This window comes from Protobothrops mucrosquamatus, unplaced genomic scaffold (genome assembly GCF_001527695.2).
Source record: "Protobothrops mucrosquamatus isolate PMUCROS unplaced genomic scaffold, P.Mucros_1.0 scaffold640, whole genome shotgun sequence".
In the NCBI taxonomy this organism is placed as follows: Eukaryota; Metazoa; Chordata; class Lepidosauria; order Squamata; family Viperidae; genus Protobothrops; species Protobothrops mucrosquamatus.
In genome coordinates, this window is record NW_015386932.1 from 142,531 (window position 1) to 160,168 (window position 17,638).

The 17,638-nt window shown below is 43.6% G+C and overlaps 1 protein-coding gene across 2 annotated transcripts in view; it reads left to right on the top strand.

Annotated features, from left to right (window-relative positions):
- Positions 1-17,638, top strand: part of MPRIP (myosin phosphatase Rho interacting protein) — a 62,097-nt gene that overhangs the window by 33,339 nt on the left and 11,120 nt on the right. For both annotated transcript variants that reach the window (XM_015817812.1, XM_015817813.1), the window contains exons 8-15: positions 6,418-6,553; positions 6,749-6,862; positions 7,355-7,411; positions 7,680-7,748; positions 7,982-8,071; positions 8,597-8,706; positions 13,008-13,599; positions 13,989-14,105. In XM_015817812.1, the coding sequence (XP_015673298.1) occupies positions 6,418-6,553; positions 6,749-6,862; positions 7,355-7,411; positions 7,680-7,748; positions 7,982-8,071; positions 8,597-8,706; positions 13,008-13,599; positions 13,989-14,105 (1,285 nt within the window). The remainder of the gene's footprint in view (positions 1-6,417; positions 6,554-6,748; positions 6,863-7,354; positions 7,412-7,679; positions 7,749-7,981; positions 8,072-8,596; positions 8,707-13,007; positions 13,600-13,988; positions 14,106-17,638) is intronic.

A 17,638-nucleotide genomic window follows, 5' to 3' on the forward strand; every position in this document is an offset into this window, starting at 1 on the left:
GGATCACGTGATTTGGGGACACTACGACCATCATAAATATAAGTCAGTTGCCACAGCGGCCTAGAAACTTGCTTTAGGAAGGATATTTAGGATGCATATTTTTGAGATAATAGAGGCCAGGAACTCCCTTCCTTCGTTCTGTTGTATATTCATAGGAATTCATAAGAAGCATCTCAGAAAAGGAGCCAGAATATGCAAATTGGAGGATTGTGAGCATATGCTCTTCCAAGAGATAAAAGAGATTTTTCTCCAGTTGCTTTTTAAAACCTCCACCAGGTCTGGCTTGCTCATAACAGATGTCTTGCACCAGCTCAAGAACAATCCTTGTTCTTTTTTCCAGAATTGGCTAGCAAGAAACCCACAAATGAGGAATAAAAGAGATTTCACCCCTCACCAGTCTTCAGAGGGTCTTGGTGGTTGATGAAGCTTGTTTGTAACCTCCAGGTGGCTTCAGACAGACTTTTTTTTCTTTGCCCTGCTGCATAAATAAAATCCCCTGCTATTAAATGAACATTTTCCTGTCTTCCTGCCGATCTCCATCCATTGCTTTGGGCTGCTTTAGTAACTTATTTCTCTGACTGCTTCATTAACATTCTTGTCCATCCTTGAGCGGAGTTCCTTGTCTGGGAACAAAGCACGCTCTGTAGCCAGCACTGGCGAGTCTTCCTATAATCCAACTTGATGTCCAGGTTGAAATAGAATACAGAATAGCAGAGTTGGAGGGGACCTTGATGGTCTTCTAGTCCAACCCCCTGCTCAGGCAGGAAACCTTATATCATTTCAGACAAATCCACCCCTTGAGACCATCCTGGTCTCAGATAATTCCCATGGATCTTCCAATAATATTCACAAAATCCAACTGATTTGGGGGAACTTTCTGAAGGACTTCATACCCGCTCCTGTCACTCTCGGTGTCCTCTGTTCATGTTCTGAACCCTTTCAATTTACCAGTTTATTCCAGGTCATCAAGGAGTAAATGGGATCTAAAGCTGCACTTTTCCAACTGGCGAGTGTGTGTGTGTGTTTTAAAGGCCAGAATTACAGACCTTTTGGGCAATTTGACAAGGGTGTCTTGCCCAGGACTACTAATAGCAAAGATGTTTTGCAAAGGTTGACGCCCTGATTGAGGAGATGCTAGATTATCTGGAGTTACATCTAACGTTGCTGCCTTGGTTTCCTATCAGCCAAAATGCCTCCTGTTTCTCAGCTTCTATTGCAGAGCTAAAATCTTTCTTTAAGGATGGAGGTTTACAGCTTCCACCTACATCTTTATACAGGTAGTCCTCGACTTACGAGCACTATTGGTCAACAATTTCCATTGCTAAGCAAGGCGTTTTTTAAGAGAGTCATGCCTGATTTTTACAACCTTATTGGCCACTGCAGTTGTTAACTGAATCATATGGTCATTAAATGAATCCAGCTCCCCCCTCAATTGTCTTTGCTGGGAAGGTCGCATACGGCGATCACATGATCCCTGGACCCTGGTCATAAGTATGGGGACCCATTATAAGTCACTTTTTTCAGTGCCGTTGTAACTCTGAATGATCTCTAAACAAATGGTTATAAGTCAAGGATTAACTATATCAGTTTTTTGCCCCAGTCAAAGACCAAGCCATGCTGGGTTTCTAAAAGGTGAGGGAAGATGGTTCTGTGTTTGAGTAGTAAAAAGAACAATAGGACACCTGGTCTGTGGTTTGCTGCATCTTGAACCTTTGCAAACTTTAAAAAAATATTCATGAATGCTGCAATTTCTTTTTAAGCCCTGGGCCAAAATTCCCAGTCATACACAGTCCACAGTCGGATTTGAAATTTCCCCACTTGAGTATACTGTAAACATGCTTGTCTCCCTTCTTGAAAAGCTGTTGCTCAAGACTTGTGCCCTGTGAAATATTTAGAAATATTTAGATTTGAGTTTTGAAGTATAGATTAGCTATGATGCTAGAGATGTACTTGGACGTATTTGCATTTATGTGCAAGGACTTCGTAAAACACACGTCCCTGGGAAAAGCATTTTTACGAGGAAGCTGGGAATTCCTTTAACTGTTTCCTAACCAAGTTCTCAACATTTGATGCTGATATGGATTTGTGTCTGTTAAACTAGACTGAATCCTGTTTAAATGGGAGCAAGTCCCAGATTCCCCAGAATGAGAAAGATTAGACCAAGAGACATCTATCCCTGTTGATGACCCAAAACATTTCTTTTAGCAAGTAGGTTTTCTACTTCTAGGACATAAAAACACTGGATTGTTCACTTAATTTCATACTTCAGTAGAATTCTTCTCCAAAAAAGGACTCCTGAATTGTCATATGCTTTGGAGAGAAATTAGAGGTTTTGTGGAAGAGTTTGCATAACCATTCTTTAATTTATGAATTAACATGTGATGTTTTTCACAACTTCTGTGCACATATCCCTGGCCAGCAATCTAGAAACCCCAAATATAGCTAATCCTCACTTAATGACCACTTAGTGACCGTTAGAAGTTACATCAGACCCCACAAAAGCTACTTATGACCCAGTTCCAGAGTTCTGATGTCTGCACGCCCTCCTGTGGTCACACGGGCTCATTTCTGGTGCTTTACAACTGGCTCACCTTTACCAGGTGAGGGTCCAGTCATATGGGTGCCTCGGCTTACGACCGTCATGACTTGGGATGGAAATTCCGGCTCCATTACAGTCATAAGTCGAGGACTGCCTGTATTTGTGTGGAGAGTTGGACCGTTACAACTGAGTGTAGAAACATGTCTTCAACCATGAGGCTCCCATTGTTATTGCAGCCAATTATTGACAAATAATTTTAACGTGGCTGTAAATCTCATTGACCGGTCAAGTAATTTTGAGTTTAGCAACCGCTGCAGTCAAGGTCGTAAGATTGGATGTGGTCATGTGATGACCCTTTTAACAACCGGCGTAACTTACAACGGAAATTCCAGGCTCAATTACAGTCGTAAGTCGAGAACTATCTATATAGGATGTAGAAATCTTCCTTTATAGCCTTATGGTCACACAGGGAGCACACGAGTGTGTTGAAAATACAAAAACAGGCGAAGAAATTCCATCAGGAAGATTTTACATAACTCCTGGTCCCCGCCTACTTCTGCCACTGAAACTAAGACATGCTCTTAAACATATTTTCTTTTTTCCTTTGAGGTAATTGAGTCTTTGTTTATTTATTTATGCATTCCATCCATTCATAATTCATCAAATTTATACGGCCGCCGGTCTCATGAAAAAATAACTCTGGGTGGCATTGAACAATTTTCTCTGAATTGAGTTTGCATAAATCCATCCCTTTGATCTTCTGTTGATTTTCCGTCCTCATTCCCATCTTCCTGCTTCTTAACAGATCAAAGAAAGAAAACATGTATAATGGAAAGCAAATTGTTGTTCATCATGGTTTTCTTTTCCAGCTCTTAACCCCTCCTTTCGCTGAGCTGCCTTGATCATTTTAGAGCAAAAGGTATCCAACCTGGGCAACTTTTAAGATTTGTGGACTTCAACTCCCAGAATTCCCCAGCCAGCTCATGCTGTAGAGCAGGGGTAGTCAACCTTGGCTCTTTTATGACTTGTGGACTTCAACTCCCAGAATTCCTGAGCCAGCTAAGCTTAAAGTGCGAACAGAGCCGTGCTGGCTGGGGAATTCTGGGAGCTGAAGTCAAGTCTTAGAGTTGCCCAGGTTGGACACCCCTGTTTTTAGAACATGGTTCACTGCTGCAAACTAACCTCAAAGAGAAACAGCAGCATCTCCTTATCACTTCTACCTACCCAACCGGCTGCCTTGCTTCCAAACTAAAACTGTATCCTCCTGTTTCTAAGTTCCACCTGAAATGGAGGGCTGAGATTGAGCGTCCAGAAAAGGTGTTTTTCCATCCAAAAAAATCTGACATGGAAATCCTTACAGTTGCAAACTAGAAGAGACAAAGGCTTTAGGTTTTCTAGCAAGGAGCCCAGGGCGGTGGGGCGTTCTTCCAAGCTGACTCCCCAATTTTTGTTGGCAGAGACAACGGCAGGAAAGAAACTGGAATGGCAGGGAAGTAATTAATGCCAAAAAAGGAGCTAATTTTAGCCCCCCAGTTATCAATTAGGAATGACCCCCATCTCTAATTTTTAAAGTTTGTGGACGCTGATTGGCAATGCACCCCACGTTTTACCCTTCCTTGCAGAGTTAAAATTGGGGGGGATCTGGGTACCCCAACCTGGGTCTTGGGGGTGTCAAAACCAACCAGGCCAGATAAAAAAGTGGGGAGGTCGTCACTGCCTTTTTGCCTCCAGTAGTTGTGGGTGCTCCGTCACTGGAGCTTTTTAGGAAGAGATTCGACAGCCATTTGCCTGGAATGGTCTGGGGCCTCCTGCTTGAGCAGGGGGTTGGGCTAGAAGACCTCCAAGGCCCCTTCCAATTCTATTATTCTGTTGTTCTTGCCACCATTCTTCCCATGATACCTGGAGTAACCACACACAGCGGGAATGGCACTCTGCAGTTTCCAGTGATCACTTCTCTTAATGGTGTGGATGATTTTGCATTTTGGTTTTGGTGGTGTTGTTGTTTTTTTTTCAAATAAAAAATAAAAATCTCAGAATGCCTCTGATTTGGGGGGCAGGGTGGGGAGGGCAAGAAGGGAAGATAACCTTTTTGTTCATTCATTGTCCAGCTTTTATTTTCTTGCAGGTCTTCTGTTCTTCACCTCCCTCTGCTGTGTGATAACTTGTGCTCCGCTGCTTCGCTCCCATCTCATCTCAAAAAAAAATCTCAAGCTGTTGACAACTTGGTGGTGCCCTTCCCTTTCATGACAATCAAGCTGCTTTTCATTTTTGTGGGGGTGGGGGTGGGGGGTTGTGGCTTGGAAAGAAACCAGACCCGTGGGCTGAGCCAGATGGGAAACGGTGGCCGAGAATTTTCCCTTCCCCAAAGGGAAGCCGAGATGGGTCTTGGCACGGAAACCAAGCGGTGGCCGTCGGTTTTAAAATTATGGCGAGGGTTTGAGGGCAGAGGACTTGAAGGGCAGGGGTCCCAAAGGGTCTTTTAATGATGATGATGATGATGATGATTTTGCCTTCTCTGGTCAAGGGCCATGGGTGCTGGGGGCTCTCACTGCCGGAGGCATCTTGGTGGGGGTGCGCTTAGTGCTTCTTCTCTTTGCATGTGGCATGCGGTGATTTGGGTTCTGCCCCTGGGGTCTGGAAGAGGCTGGTAGTTCAACAGGGTTAGCTTTGGTAGATAGCAGCGTGGAAATGATTAGAGTAGCTTCCCAATCCAGATTCTCTTAAACTGATGGCTTCTTATACATGCTGCGGCACAGATGCAGTTCCCTGTGCTAAATTTTATTTTATTTTATTTTTGTTTTAATTTATCATTTTAGTTTACTTCATTTTATTATTTTAGTTCACTTTACTTCATTTTACTATTTAACATTACTTCACTTCATTTTATTATTTAACATTACTTCATTTTATTATTTAACATTACTTCACTTCATTTTATTATTTTGCGTTACTTCTCTTCCTTTTATTTATTTATTTTATTATGCTGCCCATCTCCCCTACAAGGTGACTCTGGGTGGTTTGATAAAACTAAACCACTATAGGAAGTCCTTGATTTACCACAGGCCTCTCCAAGGGCTACGTAAGGCCTGGATTTGAACTTCCAATGGGATTTTAAAATGCCCTTCTGTTTTGGAGACGCCGAGCTTGAAATCAATTTGGTTTTAGCTCTTTTCTTTCTCTTCCATGTTTAAAGTCCAGGTTGACCCATGTTGACGTTGACTCATAGGTAAACCAAGGCTGTGTATGACTTTGTGAAGCTTTTTTTCCCTGAATATTAAAGTGTAACTGTTGGCTTGCGAAGCTTAGCACTGAATTATGTTCATTAAGTAGCTGCTCTGTGGTGGGATTCATGCCATATATTCATAAAAAAGATAATAGATTTGAGCTTGCTGCCTTAAATCTGCAAGAAAACTCAAAGAGATCACCCCACTGACCCCATTTTCTGAGGACGTTTTTGAGGATGTGATCACTTTGTCACATAATTGTGCTTTTAAAAGGAGAAAAAAAAATGACATATTTGCAAGCTTTAAAAATCCAAATGCTCCAAATGCTTCCCGCTGAATGAAATGGGCTGGTTCCGGTTTTGGGCAATGTGCTCCTAAGTTGAGAAATGCTTCAGGTTTTCAGATCCCTTCTAGGTTACTAATTTTTATTTATAATTATATGATTATTTCTTGGGGTTTTTTTTTTCTCCCCATCCAATGAGTCTGTGCAATAGGACAGGACAGAAATATAATAGAGGAAAGCATCGTTATGTCGATCTTTTGAATATGTTGTCTGGATCAGAGGGAGGGCGGAAATTGTTCTGACTTTCAAAGGTGGCCTCTCCTTCCCTTTTGTTAAAATTGCCCGTCCCTTCTCTCTTCTCTGTCTCTCAGGCGGTCCCAAGTAATTGAAAGATTTGAAGCATTGGATATTGAGAATGCAGAACAGATGGAAATCAATGCTTCCTCGGGTCTCTCCAGTGAAACTCGGCAGGGCAGGAGCGAAAAAAGGGTTTTCCCTAGGAAACGGGTGAGTCGGCAGGGGTCTCACGTTCTTGATATGAAGAGTGAGAGTTGCAGTGTTTGTCAACCTTAGCAACTTCAAGTCCCAGAATTCCCCAGCCAGCCAGTAAGACAATGACCGTGACAATCTGTGACCTCTTCGTTATCAATCGAAATTGCAGTGCTGAGTCCAATGACCGTGAAACATTCATACTTCCTGCAGGATTTACTTGCTGAAACAGCAAGTGGGACCATCATGGACGTGTCAGCTTCTCCTTTGTCTCCACACCGGAGAGCAAAATCGTTGGACAGAAGGTCTACAGAATCCTCCATGACTGTAAGTTCAATAATTTGGGGGTTCTGAATAACGGAATAACAAGAGTTGGAAGGGACCTTGGAGGTCTTCTAGTCCAACCCCCCTGCTCAGGCAGGAAACCCTATACCATTCCAGACAAACGGCTGTCCAGTCTCTTCTTAAAATCCTCCAGTATTGGAGCATCCATAATGTCCTGCCAAGCAAAGTCAATTGGGGAAGCCAACTGTGTGATTTACCTAACAACCAGAGCAAAAAAAAGGTCATAAAATTCACCTAACAGCCACCTTGCTTAGTGACAGAAGTCCCAGTCCCAGTTGGGGGTCACAAGTTGAGGACTACCCTGAGTAAAAAATAGTCCCGTTCTTGAAGGAAAGTTGCGTTCAAAGAAGGGAGCCGAACTCTTCAGAAAATTCTTTTATATATTAGGATTTCTTCAGGATTTCTTTTATATATTATATGTAATCTAAGCTGAGGTGAGGGCAAGGATGCTAAATTCTCTTCGGTCCTTTGTAGCCAGATTTGCTGAACTTCAAAAAGGGATGGCTGACAAAACAGGAGGAAGATGGGCAGGTAAGTTTTGGGGTGCTGTTTTCCCGGGTAAACCACAGTAGATGGGGTTGCACCTTGGAGATTGTAAACCTTGAGAACTGACCTCAAACCTGGAGTTATTTCTGCCTAGCTTGGATGCAAAAGTTCTCCTAGTCTTAGCGTAATTTTGGCAGAATTCTGCCCAGTATAATAATCACACCCACCCACCCATCCCTGCCTACTTCTCTTTAAGAAACCATCTTAGGAAGGACAAATGTCTGTAAAATGGCTTGTCTTGTTTCTTTTGTAGTGGAAGAAGCACTGGTTTGTGCTGACGGATCAGAGCCTAAGATACTACCGGGATTCAGTGGCAGAGGAGGTAGGTTGAGGTGGAGACCAAGAACTAGGCCTTGCTGGACCCTTTCTGATGTTCATACCAGCTTTGTTTCTTTCTCTCCCACCACCTCCTTATAAGGAGTCTGCTTTGATTCTTCAGGCAAAGAGGATTCCATCTTATATTTTGTGACAGTGCTATATAAAGAAATGTTATTGTACCTTTTTCACCATTGACCTATACGTTGTCCTCTTATGCATTTCTTCTCTTTTTCTCAGGCAGCCGATCTGGATGGGGAAATTGACTTGTCGACGTGTTTTGATGTCACGGAATACTCCGTCCAGCGAAACTATGGTTTCCAGATCCATGTAAGAAATAGTCAGACTATACATAGAAAGGGCAGACATCTTCTGAATAAGGATCTTGAGCCCATCCCTTGTGCAAAGGAATTATGGATGATGAGATAGGAGGTCATATAAGTCCTGTAAATTAATTAATTAATGGGGCAGAGTTGGTTTTCCTTGTTGCAGTTGTTGCTATGAGACCCAATTTATGGATGAATAAGTTGCTCAGGCTGTGAAGGTCCCATCTCCTTCAAAAGGTGTCCTAGGGTTCAGAGGGAACACCTGGTCCAAACCCCTCCCACCACCAATGACCCATCTGGAGAACCATTCAATATATGGTCTACTACTCTCTGAAGTTGGGTGAATTTTCCTGGTTCTGAAAAGCAGTACCAGAAAAGGACCCATTCTTTCTGTTACTTCTTCTGAAAATTCACTTGAGAAGCTACCTTAGAAAGGTGGAAACCCCAGCAGGAGAGCTGAAGAAACTTCCTTCCAGAAACATCTGTTGTAGAAAGAGGCTCAACCACACTTTTTCCTCTTCTTTTGTAGACTAAAGAAGGCAAATTTATTCTTTCTGCTATGACATCTGGAATCCGCCGGAACTGGATCCAAACCATTATGAAACATGTTCGTCCCACAGTCGCTCCAGACGTGACCAGGTAAAAAAAACACATGAAAAACAAGAATGTTTGGTCTTCTTTCCCAATTATCTTCATCACATTTCTCCACAAATCCATTTACTTCTGATTTCTCTCTCTTCCACTTTCTGAAAATTATTTTCTTTTTCTAAGACTGGTTTTCTGAGAGTTTTGATTTTTTTGCACAATTTCGTAAGGACAGCTTGATGCCTCATTGACTGATTTTTCTTTCCACCTCTTGTTAAACATGTAGAGTGATGGGAAACACTAAGGTGAAGAAACTAAGAGGAACCTCAACCTGAACCCTGGTTCAGTTACATTGCTCAGGGGACCATATCAACCTAGTTGTTTTTCACATGAGCGAGCTTTTAGCGCACTGAATACAGATGTAATTAACTGCACTTCAGCCAGTTTCAACTTCAGGGCAGTTGCTGCACAAATGTTAATTTGCAGTAGCAATAGTGTGCATCATCTTCCAGTTAGGACCTTTCCTTCCCCTTAAATGAAGGGTGTATGTTGTCCCCAAGTGTGACTCTACAGTAGGTCCCACCTTGCCCTTGATCTACAGTAGATCCAACCTGTAGGTCCTTCAAGAAAATTAAAGAGCCCCCAAGTTAAAACCTTGGTTTGACAGCACTTTGTAATAATTTGGCTTCAAATGTGGTAGCAAGGTCTTCCTTTCCTATTTTGTTATTTGCTTGTGTAAAAAGAAGAGTAAGCACCACAGCGAGTACTGTATCTATGGTGTAGTTGTGAAGCATGGAATGTTGCTTTTAAAAAAGGGTTTCTCAACAATGGCAACTTTAAGATGTGTAGGCTGGCTGAGAAATTCTGGGAGTTGAAGTCCACACATCTTCAAGTATGATGGCTAGGGAATTCTGGGAGTTGAAGTCCACACGTCTCAACGTTGTCAAGGTTAAGAAACCCTGCTTTAAAGTGGTGTGTGAACAGACATAAGGACCTGGGGGCAGACAGCTCAGCCCAGAATTGCTTTCCTCCTTCTCTGTCCCTCCTCCATTCTGTCTCTCCACGCTTCTCTCCCTTCTCCTCCAGTCTCTCGCCTCACTCCTTCATATGTTTAATTTCCACGCACTCGCAGGAAAAGCTTCTCTTTGAAGTTATCCGTGCTGAAGCCAAGGTTGGAAAACTGTGTTCTCTCCTGTATTAACGTTTTGTGGTTTGTATACCTCGTGATTCACTGCATGTTCCTCTTCCTTTGCTGCACTTGTCTGGATTAGAAACTCCTGCTTATTTTGCTCAAAAAAAGCAAGGAGGAGGGAGGGAGGGAGGGAGGATGGCGGGACTTAGTTGCAGACTTAGTTGCAGAATTTCCGTGGTGTCATTTACTGGCCTCACCAAGCAGGCCTCCTGGGAATGCAGCTGAAGGACCTTCCCTTGGAGGGACAACAGCTGATCCTATAGCCAGAACCTGGAATAGATCAGTAGATTTGTAGTAAGTTTGTAGGATCTCTTGCAACATCTCTGCTCAGTAGGCATCCGTGCAACCAAAGAGTCTCCCAACCAGAGTAGTAAGCAAATGCTTCTTTGTGCCTCTGAACCACAAAGTTGGGTTCATAAGTAGAGGGACCTCTAGGCATACCACTAGTTCTTTAAGCCAGATACTCAAGTCCCATGAGTAGGCGTATCTGAAATTACTTCGGGGGACATGTGAAAATAAAGCATCACTAGGAGAGAATCTATGAATTCAGGGTTGAACTCTGGAGTCTTTGGTGCTCTCTGAGCTTGGTTGTCTACTTGGAGACATTTCATTGCCCAAGTATGGAATATCATCAGTCTGAGTGAAGGTAGAGCCAGTATTTTGTAGAAGTTGGATAGTTCCTGTCATCGGACTTAGATTGAGTCATTGTTGGGCAGGTGAGGAAGACTGAATGTGGGGAAAAGGTAGGCTCCAGAAGAGCAGTCAGCGGTCTTCTAGTGATCTTCTGCTTGAGAGTGATACTAGACTTTCCTTTACATCCTAAGTATAAAATGATCTACAGTAATTTGAGTTTTTGCAGAGGTGAGATATCCTTGGGTGCTGAAAATAAACAGAGAGCCGTTCCAGAATATAATCCTTTGAAACCATGCCTTGAAAAGGTGACATGGAGAACCTACGCTAGTCCACCCCAATGAGTAATGGCTCATTCCAACATCCCCCACCAACTTGGTGGTCTCTTCCCATATTTTTCTACTCTATTAATGATTAAAATCAACCTGGAATTCTTTGTTGTGAAGGAAAGTTGCATTTGATTGCAACTACTGGCTGTAGACCAAAAGCAACTTTGACATGAGTTAGGCTGCAGTTGCCAACTTCTCATAAAAAGAGTGAGTGGCGTTTCCACAACCTTCAGAAGCTACAAGAGATAGCCAGACTCTGGGCTCATCCTGAAAAGAAAGCAACATATTTTTCTAGCTCGCTCATGTTTCCAACTAGTAGGGATAATAAAAACGGTCTATGGCTAAGTTAGGGGAATGCAGCCCTAGAGTTAAATTATTACGTTATTTTAATTTTAAGTCTGCCCTGTAATTGTGCACGCTGGAGGCTGGCATGTGTTCCGTTGTGTGACAAGCCCCCATTTCCAGCATCTTCCAAAACCTTTTCCTTGCCTGTCTCTGCCTGTCTGTCTCGCTCCCCTTCCGTTTTGACGTCCACCTTGGCACTGAGCACCGCAGCTTCCCTTGTGTGAGCACCGGCTTGCGTTAGGCCCTGTGCTGGTTCTTGTCTTGGAGAAGAAGCCATACTGTAGCCACCCCATCTTCCCTTTCACTGCTAAATGGAAGCCTGGGAAGAAATGCACACACACAAAAAGCCATTTGATGCATACAACAAAAGCTTTTTTGGAGAGGAAAGGAACAGCATGAGGGGAATCCGGGCCTTTTGTATCTCTGTAGGATAATATATCTAGTTTGTCCTTGAAGGTGCAATGGAGATTTCCTGGTTGAAAATGGATGCCCAAGAATGGGGCATGTTGTAAAAAATACAGAATGGGAGTCTTGTCAGGGAGTTGCGTAGCCGGTATCCAAGTGGAGTCAGAGATGCTGACGTGGACTTGTAGTTTTATATAAATAAATATATTTACAGCAGATAAGATAATCAGGCAAGCAGGAGCATCGTCAGGTAAATCAACACAAGAGGAACATCCTGAGGTAAATTGCAGAGCACACAGGTGGGAAACAAGGAAACTTCCCCTTTACAATCACAGCTTAGATTGCCTCAGGCAGTGGCCAGCTCTCTTCAACCAATTAGCTATACTCATTGTCCAACTTTTCACTGCGCCTGCTATTAAATTAAATATCTTAACAGGGTCCCCATTTTCCTAGATATATTCTGAGGGGTCCTCAATTTTCTTGCCTAGAATGCTTCAAGTCATGCTTCTGTTATTATCAGCTGAAGTCAGCTAGACGGAGAGGACCTTGCCTCCTTCTGTGGGGTGTAATGGAAACGGAAAATTCTTTCCTGGGTCTCAAACAAGGTCTTCTTGAGGAAATCTGCCCTCTTCTTGACCTGCTCAGCAAAAAAAAGAAAAAAGCATTTCATGAATGTCTTCATTGTAATGCTGGTGAATAATGATGCTGCTGAAGCTCACAACAGCTTTGTTATGAGCATAAATCTCGCTCTTTTCAGGAGAAGTGAAGGAGAAAACAGTTAAAGAACATTTGCAAAGAGCAGGGAAAGTGAAAAAGCAGAGAGGCCAACACAACCTAAAATAAGGTGTCCATCACAAAAAGCAGAAGCAGGTTACTAAACACTTAATAGCCCTTTGACTAGGCTATTTTAGCTTGTTTTAGCTTTTGTGATCTGTCTTGGACTGTAATGTTCATTTGAAAATAAATCTCTGTTTTATGTCTGTTCTGAGTTCAGCATTATTACTTTAAAACTTTTTATTCTGGCTCCAGATAATTTTGCAAAGTTGCCTTAAGCTGATTTTGATGCAAGGTGAATGGGTGTGACCAGGGCTTGATCTGGCTGAATGTCAAAAGTTTACCTCTTGCAAAATTGGAAGAAGAATGGAAACTGTACACCAAAAGTCATGAACAATTAATTGTATTATAGAGACAGGAAAAGCTTCCAGTTCTGTGTCAGTAGGAAGGCAATCAGCCAGATCTTTGCATTGTCAACCCTGTTCTTAAACCAAAGGATAGACAGTCTCTTGGATATGATTTCAGAATAACTCTGTTTCTACTCAAATTCCACACCTCCAATAGTTTTGGCCTCCGATGGTGTCTTCCTGGAGCAATCGGAGAAGAACATAAGGATGAAAAGTTGGGTCCATGTCTAATTTGCTTCTGCTCTCCTTTCTTCTTGAATCGTTTCTTACCAGCTCTCTGCCAGAGGAGAAGAGCAAAAATGGAACCTCCTTTGAGGCTTGTCCCAAGCCAAGTGAGAAGCAGGAGACAGAGCAAGCCGAGATTGACCTCGAATACAAGCGCAGTCGAGCCAGGGAACGACGACGAGAAGGTCGCTCCAAAACCTTTGACTGGGCTGAGTTCCGCCCCATCCAGCAAGTCCTGGCTCAGGAGCGAGCCAATTTGGCTGAGACTCTGAAGGACACTTCCACTCCGTTCTCCAAGGAGCCCGGCCCTTCAGAGGCAGACCCCGGGGAACTGGAGCGAGAACGTGCCCGCCGAAGAGAGGAGCGAAGGAAGCGCTTTGAACACCTGGATGCTACTGATGGGGGAAGCCCAGAAGACCTCTCCAGGATGGAGGTGGATAGGCTTTCGGGGTTGCCTGCCACTTCGGAGGCCAAGCCCCAAAGCGTCCATGTGGAGATCGAGCAGAGGTGGCATCAGGTGGAGACCACTCCTCTGCGGGAGGAGAAGCAGGTCCCCATTGCCCCGCTACATCTTCCTCACCCGGAGGAGAATGGAGAGATGCTCCATAAGCAGCAGCTGACTGTGTTGCTGGAAAAGGAGGTAATGTGGGGGGGGGACGGAGGGAGGGAGGAAAAGAAAGGAAGGGAAGGGAGGGAGGGAGGGAGGAAGGAAGGAAGGAAGGAAGGAAGGAAGGAAGGAAGGAAGGAAGGAAGGAAGGAAGGAAGGAAGGAAGGACCACTGGAAACCCTAGTAGCAAAGTCACTTCTCATGGGCAGTTGTGAAGAGACCAAGAACATTCCCATTTCCCATTTTTCTTCTTCCATTTTTGAACTTGTCCACTTTTGTTCAAGTTGGAAGCTCTTGGGGCAGGCAGTTCTTCAACCAAGTGGTTTTCCTTATTGAAAATACACACTGAAACCATGATCTAGACGTGGGCTCTTTGGGTCCCTCCCCATCCTTGTTTAACGCCTTTCATGTTGCACTTCCAGCTGGAACAGAGTCAAAAGGCAGCTTCCGAGCTCTTGGAACAGAACCGTGCCCTACAAGACCAGCTCAAAGTAGCTCTGGGACGCGAACAAAGTGCTCGAGAAGGTTACGTCCTACAGGTAGGAGGGAGGAGGAGACCAGAAGCTCGGTCTCTGGTACTCAGTTGGGCTTTGTTCGTGGGGCTTCAGCTTGCAAGTGGGCCTAGATGGATAGATATCATTGGCCAAACCTTCATTTGCTGAGGGCGATGCATGACGGGGTCAATGAATTTTGGGGTTCCCTTCTTCATAACCCCCCCTTTCATTACAGTATATTATGAGCGGGTTGTGTCAGGGTCCTGAGTTACACATTGAGGGATAACATGGGTTCGTTTTGCCACAGCATCCGAAAGCTGCTGTGAGGTGAAATACAAGTAATCCTCAACTTACAACAGTTCATTTAGCGACCGTTCAAAGTTACAACAGAACCGGAAAAAGTGATTTATGACCATTTTGCACACTTCCGACTGTTGCAGCATCCCCAGGATCATGTAATCAAAATTCAAACGCTTGGCAATTGTCTCATATTTATGAGTTTCCCCAAATCAGGTGATCCCCTTTTGCAACCTTCTGACAAACAAAGTCAACGGGGAAGCCTGATTTACTTAACAACTGTGTTACTAGCCTAACAACTGCAGGGATTCACGTAACAAATGTGGGAAGAAAGGTCGTAAAATGGGGTAAAATTCACTTAACAATTGTCTTCACTTTAGCAACAGAGATTTTGGGATCCATTGTGGCCATACGTTGAGGACTACCTGTACCATTCTGATGAGAATAATAAAATGGCACAGAGAAAGCAATTCCTACTGAGGTTGAAGAAAAGGTCCAAAGATAAGAAAACCCTACTTTAGATGCTCAGAAAGAAAAAGTTTTTCCCCAAAAATTCCAAGTTGCTTTTTCAATTGGGTCTGGCTCATATTTATGGGCCACTCGGTCAGATAATATATATTTCTAACTTTTTTGCATTTTTTTTTTCATCCTGATACAACTGAAAGTTGAAACTTCTCTTAGCAGGACAATCCCAGAAATGGATTGTTGTGTATTCTGGCTCAGAACAGTCCTAATCCTATTAACTTGGAGTAGTTTATGATTATGGCCTTTGGACCACAATCCCTTTGTTCAAAATAATAACGTTTTTAGAAGGTAGACCAAAGTCATCAGTCAAAAGCTAAATTGTGTTGCTGACAAACTAGTGATATTGGCTGCATATTTTTCCTTTTTCCCTACTTTTTTTTTTTTTTTTTTAAAAAGAAAGAAACCTTGCTAGGCAATCCTGAAGGCAAAGCTCAAATCTGAAGCTTGTTGTGAGCTTTTTGACCCACAAGACAACATTTTTAGCCTGCTTTCTTTCCCGATTCGTGGTGTCCACAATTGCAAGTTTTCCTCCCATCGAGTCTTCAAGACCTGTCTAGAGCCAGGTTGCACGCATATTCTGGAATCTCTCACAATACGACTTTTCTTGTGTATCTCTTGCCTCGAGCCTGACTGCGCTCTTCATTTTTAACAACAATGGCGCATGACTGGTTTTTCCTGCTTCTCTCCAGAAAACTTTCGGGGTGAAGGTGTGGGAGATGACTCTACTAATCTTCCTTGGGGACAGGGCATCGTGCATGGGGGAATTGTTCTGCTGTGAAAGCATGTATCTGAGTGTCACATCTGTGGGCTGTCCCTTCCAGCCATCCCAGGACAGCGAGGCAGGGCCGGTGATTAGGCTGAACGCTGTGCTTCTTCTGTCTGTGTCTTCTCCATGCCACGTGGCCTTCTTTCTCAACCATTGCACGCATCTCTGTACGTTCTTCTGTCTGCATGAATCATGGTTTTCTTTTGCATCTCTTTGAGGATTCCTTCTTTGGACCTTTGTTTACATTTTCATCTTACCTCTGTCATTCCACCCTACGTCTCTTGACGTGCAGGCAGAATAAAGCCTAGGTAGACCTAGAACTTCAACATTAAAACTTCATTCTCACCTTGTTTTTGCTAGGAACATAACGCATAAAATGTTCTTTCCTCCTCCTCCTCCCTAAAAGAATAGGGGAGTTGGGGAGGGTGTCAGTTGTTGCCAGCTACACTGAAGGGAAGGGGGAAGGGACAGTGTGTGGATTTTGTGGGTTTCATGGTTCTTCTAGGATTTTATTAGGTGAAGCTTGGCATTATTATTTGCTTGCGAAAGATGTTAGATTTAAATCTGGATACCAGAAACACAACTCCGCCACTCCTGGGTAGAGAAGCTTAGAGCTTTACCCAGTCTTGAAAGTTTGAGAGAACCTTGACAGTAACAAAAACCCAGAACAAAATAGGTATTTAATATTATTAATTAAAATTTGCATACCACCCAACTCCCAATAGCTTGGGGTGGTTCACAAGTAACAACATCCAAATGAATAAAACGGTGTCCTAATAAATAGCAATGAAGGACAGCAAACCAGACAGGAACAAAACCAAACCTACACAATCAACAATCAAAAAATGGGTTCAGTCACCCTTGCCAAAGATCTGGGTGAAGATTCAACTCTTCAAGGTCCTTCAAAACACCAGTAGAGTGGGGGGCCAACTGGATCAAGGAGAAATTCCACGGGAGGGTCTGATTCTGGTACCCATTTCTAGCTCAGCTTTGAACTCTCAAAATGAGATTTGTCAGATGGGTCTTTGCGAAGTTGCTCGCTGTTTCCTAGTGTACCGTTGGTCATTCTTCCCACCCCTCCAGTTTTCATTCTTTCTCCAATCTTTCCTCTACTTGTCTTACGCCATTATTTTTCCTGGTGTCCATCTTTTTGCCCCCCCCCTTTGTTTATTCAAGTTGTTTCTTTCAGGGTCTTTTGTGTACAACCTGTTGTGATGTTTTATCATCCATGCTGTCTGTTACGTTGGAAGATGTTCTCCCTATTTTCCTGGAAACCCAAAAAAAAAAAAAAAGGGTGGGGGAGGGGTGTGTGTTGTTTCTGGTCGTTTTTGAAAAACCAAAAATAAAAATAAAAAATAAAAGGAGATCATTCCGAATTGAAGCTGAAAGGGAGCGATCATACCCATTCAACACGTTCTATGGCCTAAACCTACCCAGAGATGTGACACTCAGAACCAGGGGCGAAGAATGCTACTAATTTTCTATTCAATTAATTTTCTTTTAAAGACTGAAGTGGCCTCCTCCTCCTCCTCCTCCTCCTCTTCCTCAGGGGCCTGGGAGAGGCTCCATAAAGTCAACAAAGATCTCCAGAGCGAATTGGAAAGCCAATGCCAGCGCCAGGAGCTGATCAACCAGCAGATCCAGTCGCTTAAACGTAGCTATGGGGAAGCCAAGGACGTCATCCGCCATCACGAAGCAGAGATCCAGAGCTTGCAAGCCAGACTCAGCAACGCGGCTGCAGATCTCTCCATCAAGGAGCAGACCTTGGCCAAGCTGAAGAGCGACCTGAAGGCTGAGAAGAAGAAAACTGAAGAGCAGATGGAGGAATGGCAACACAGCGAAACGACTCTGAATTCCCAGCTGAAGGCCAGTGAGCAGAAGCTGAAGAAGGCAGAAGCTCTCCTGTTGGAGAAGACCCAAGAGCTGAGAGATCTAGAGATGCAACAGGCGTTGCAGAGAGACTACCAGAAAGAAGTTCAACGTCTCCAGG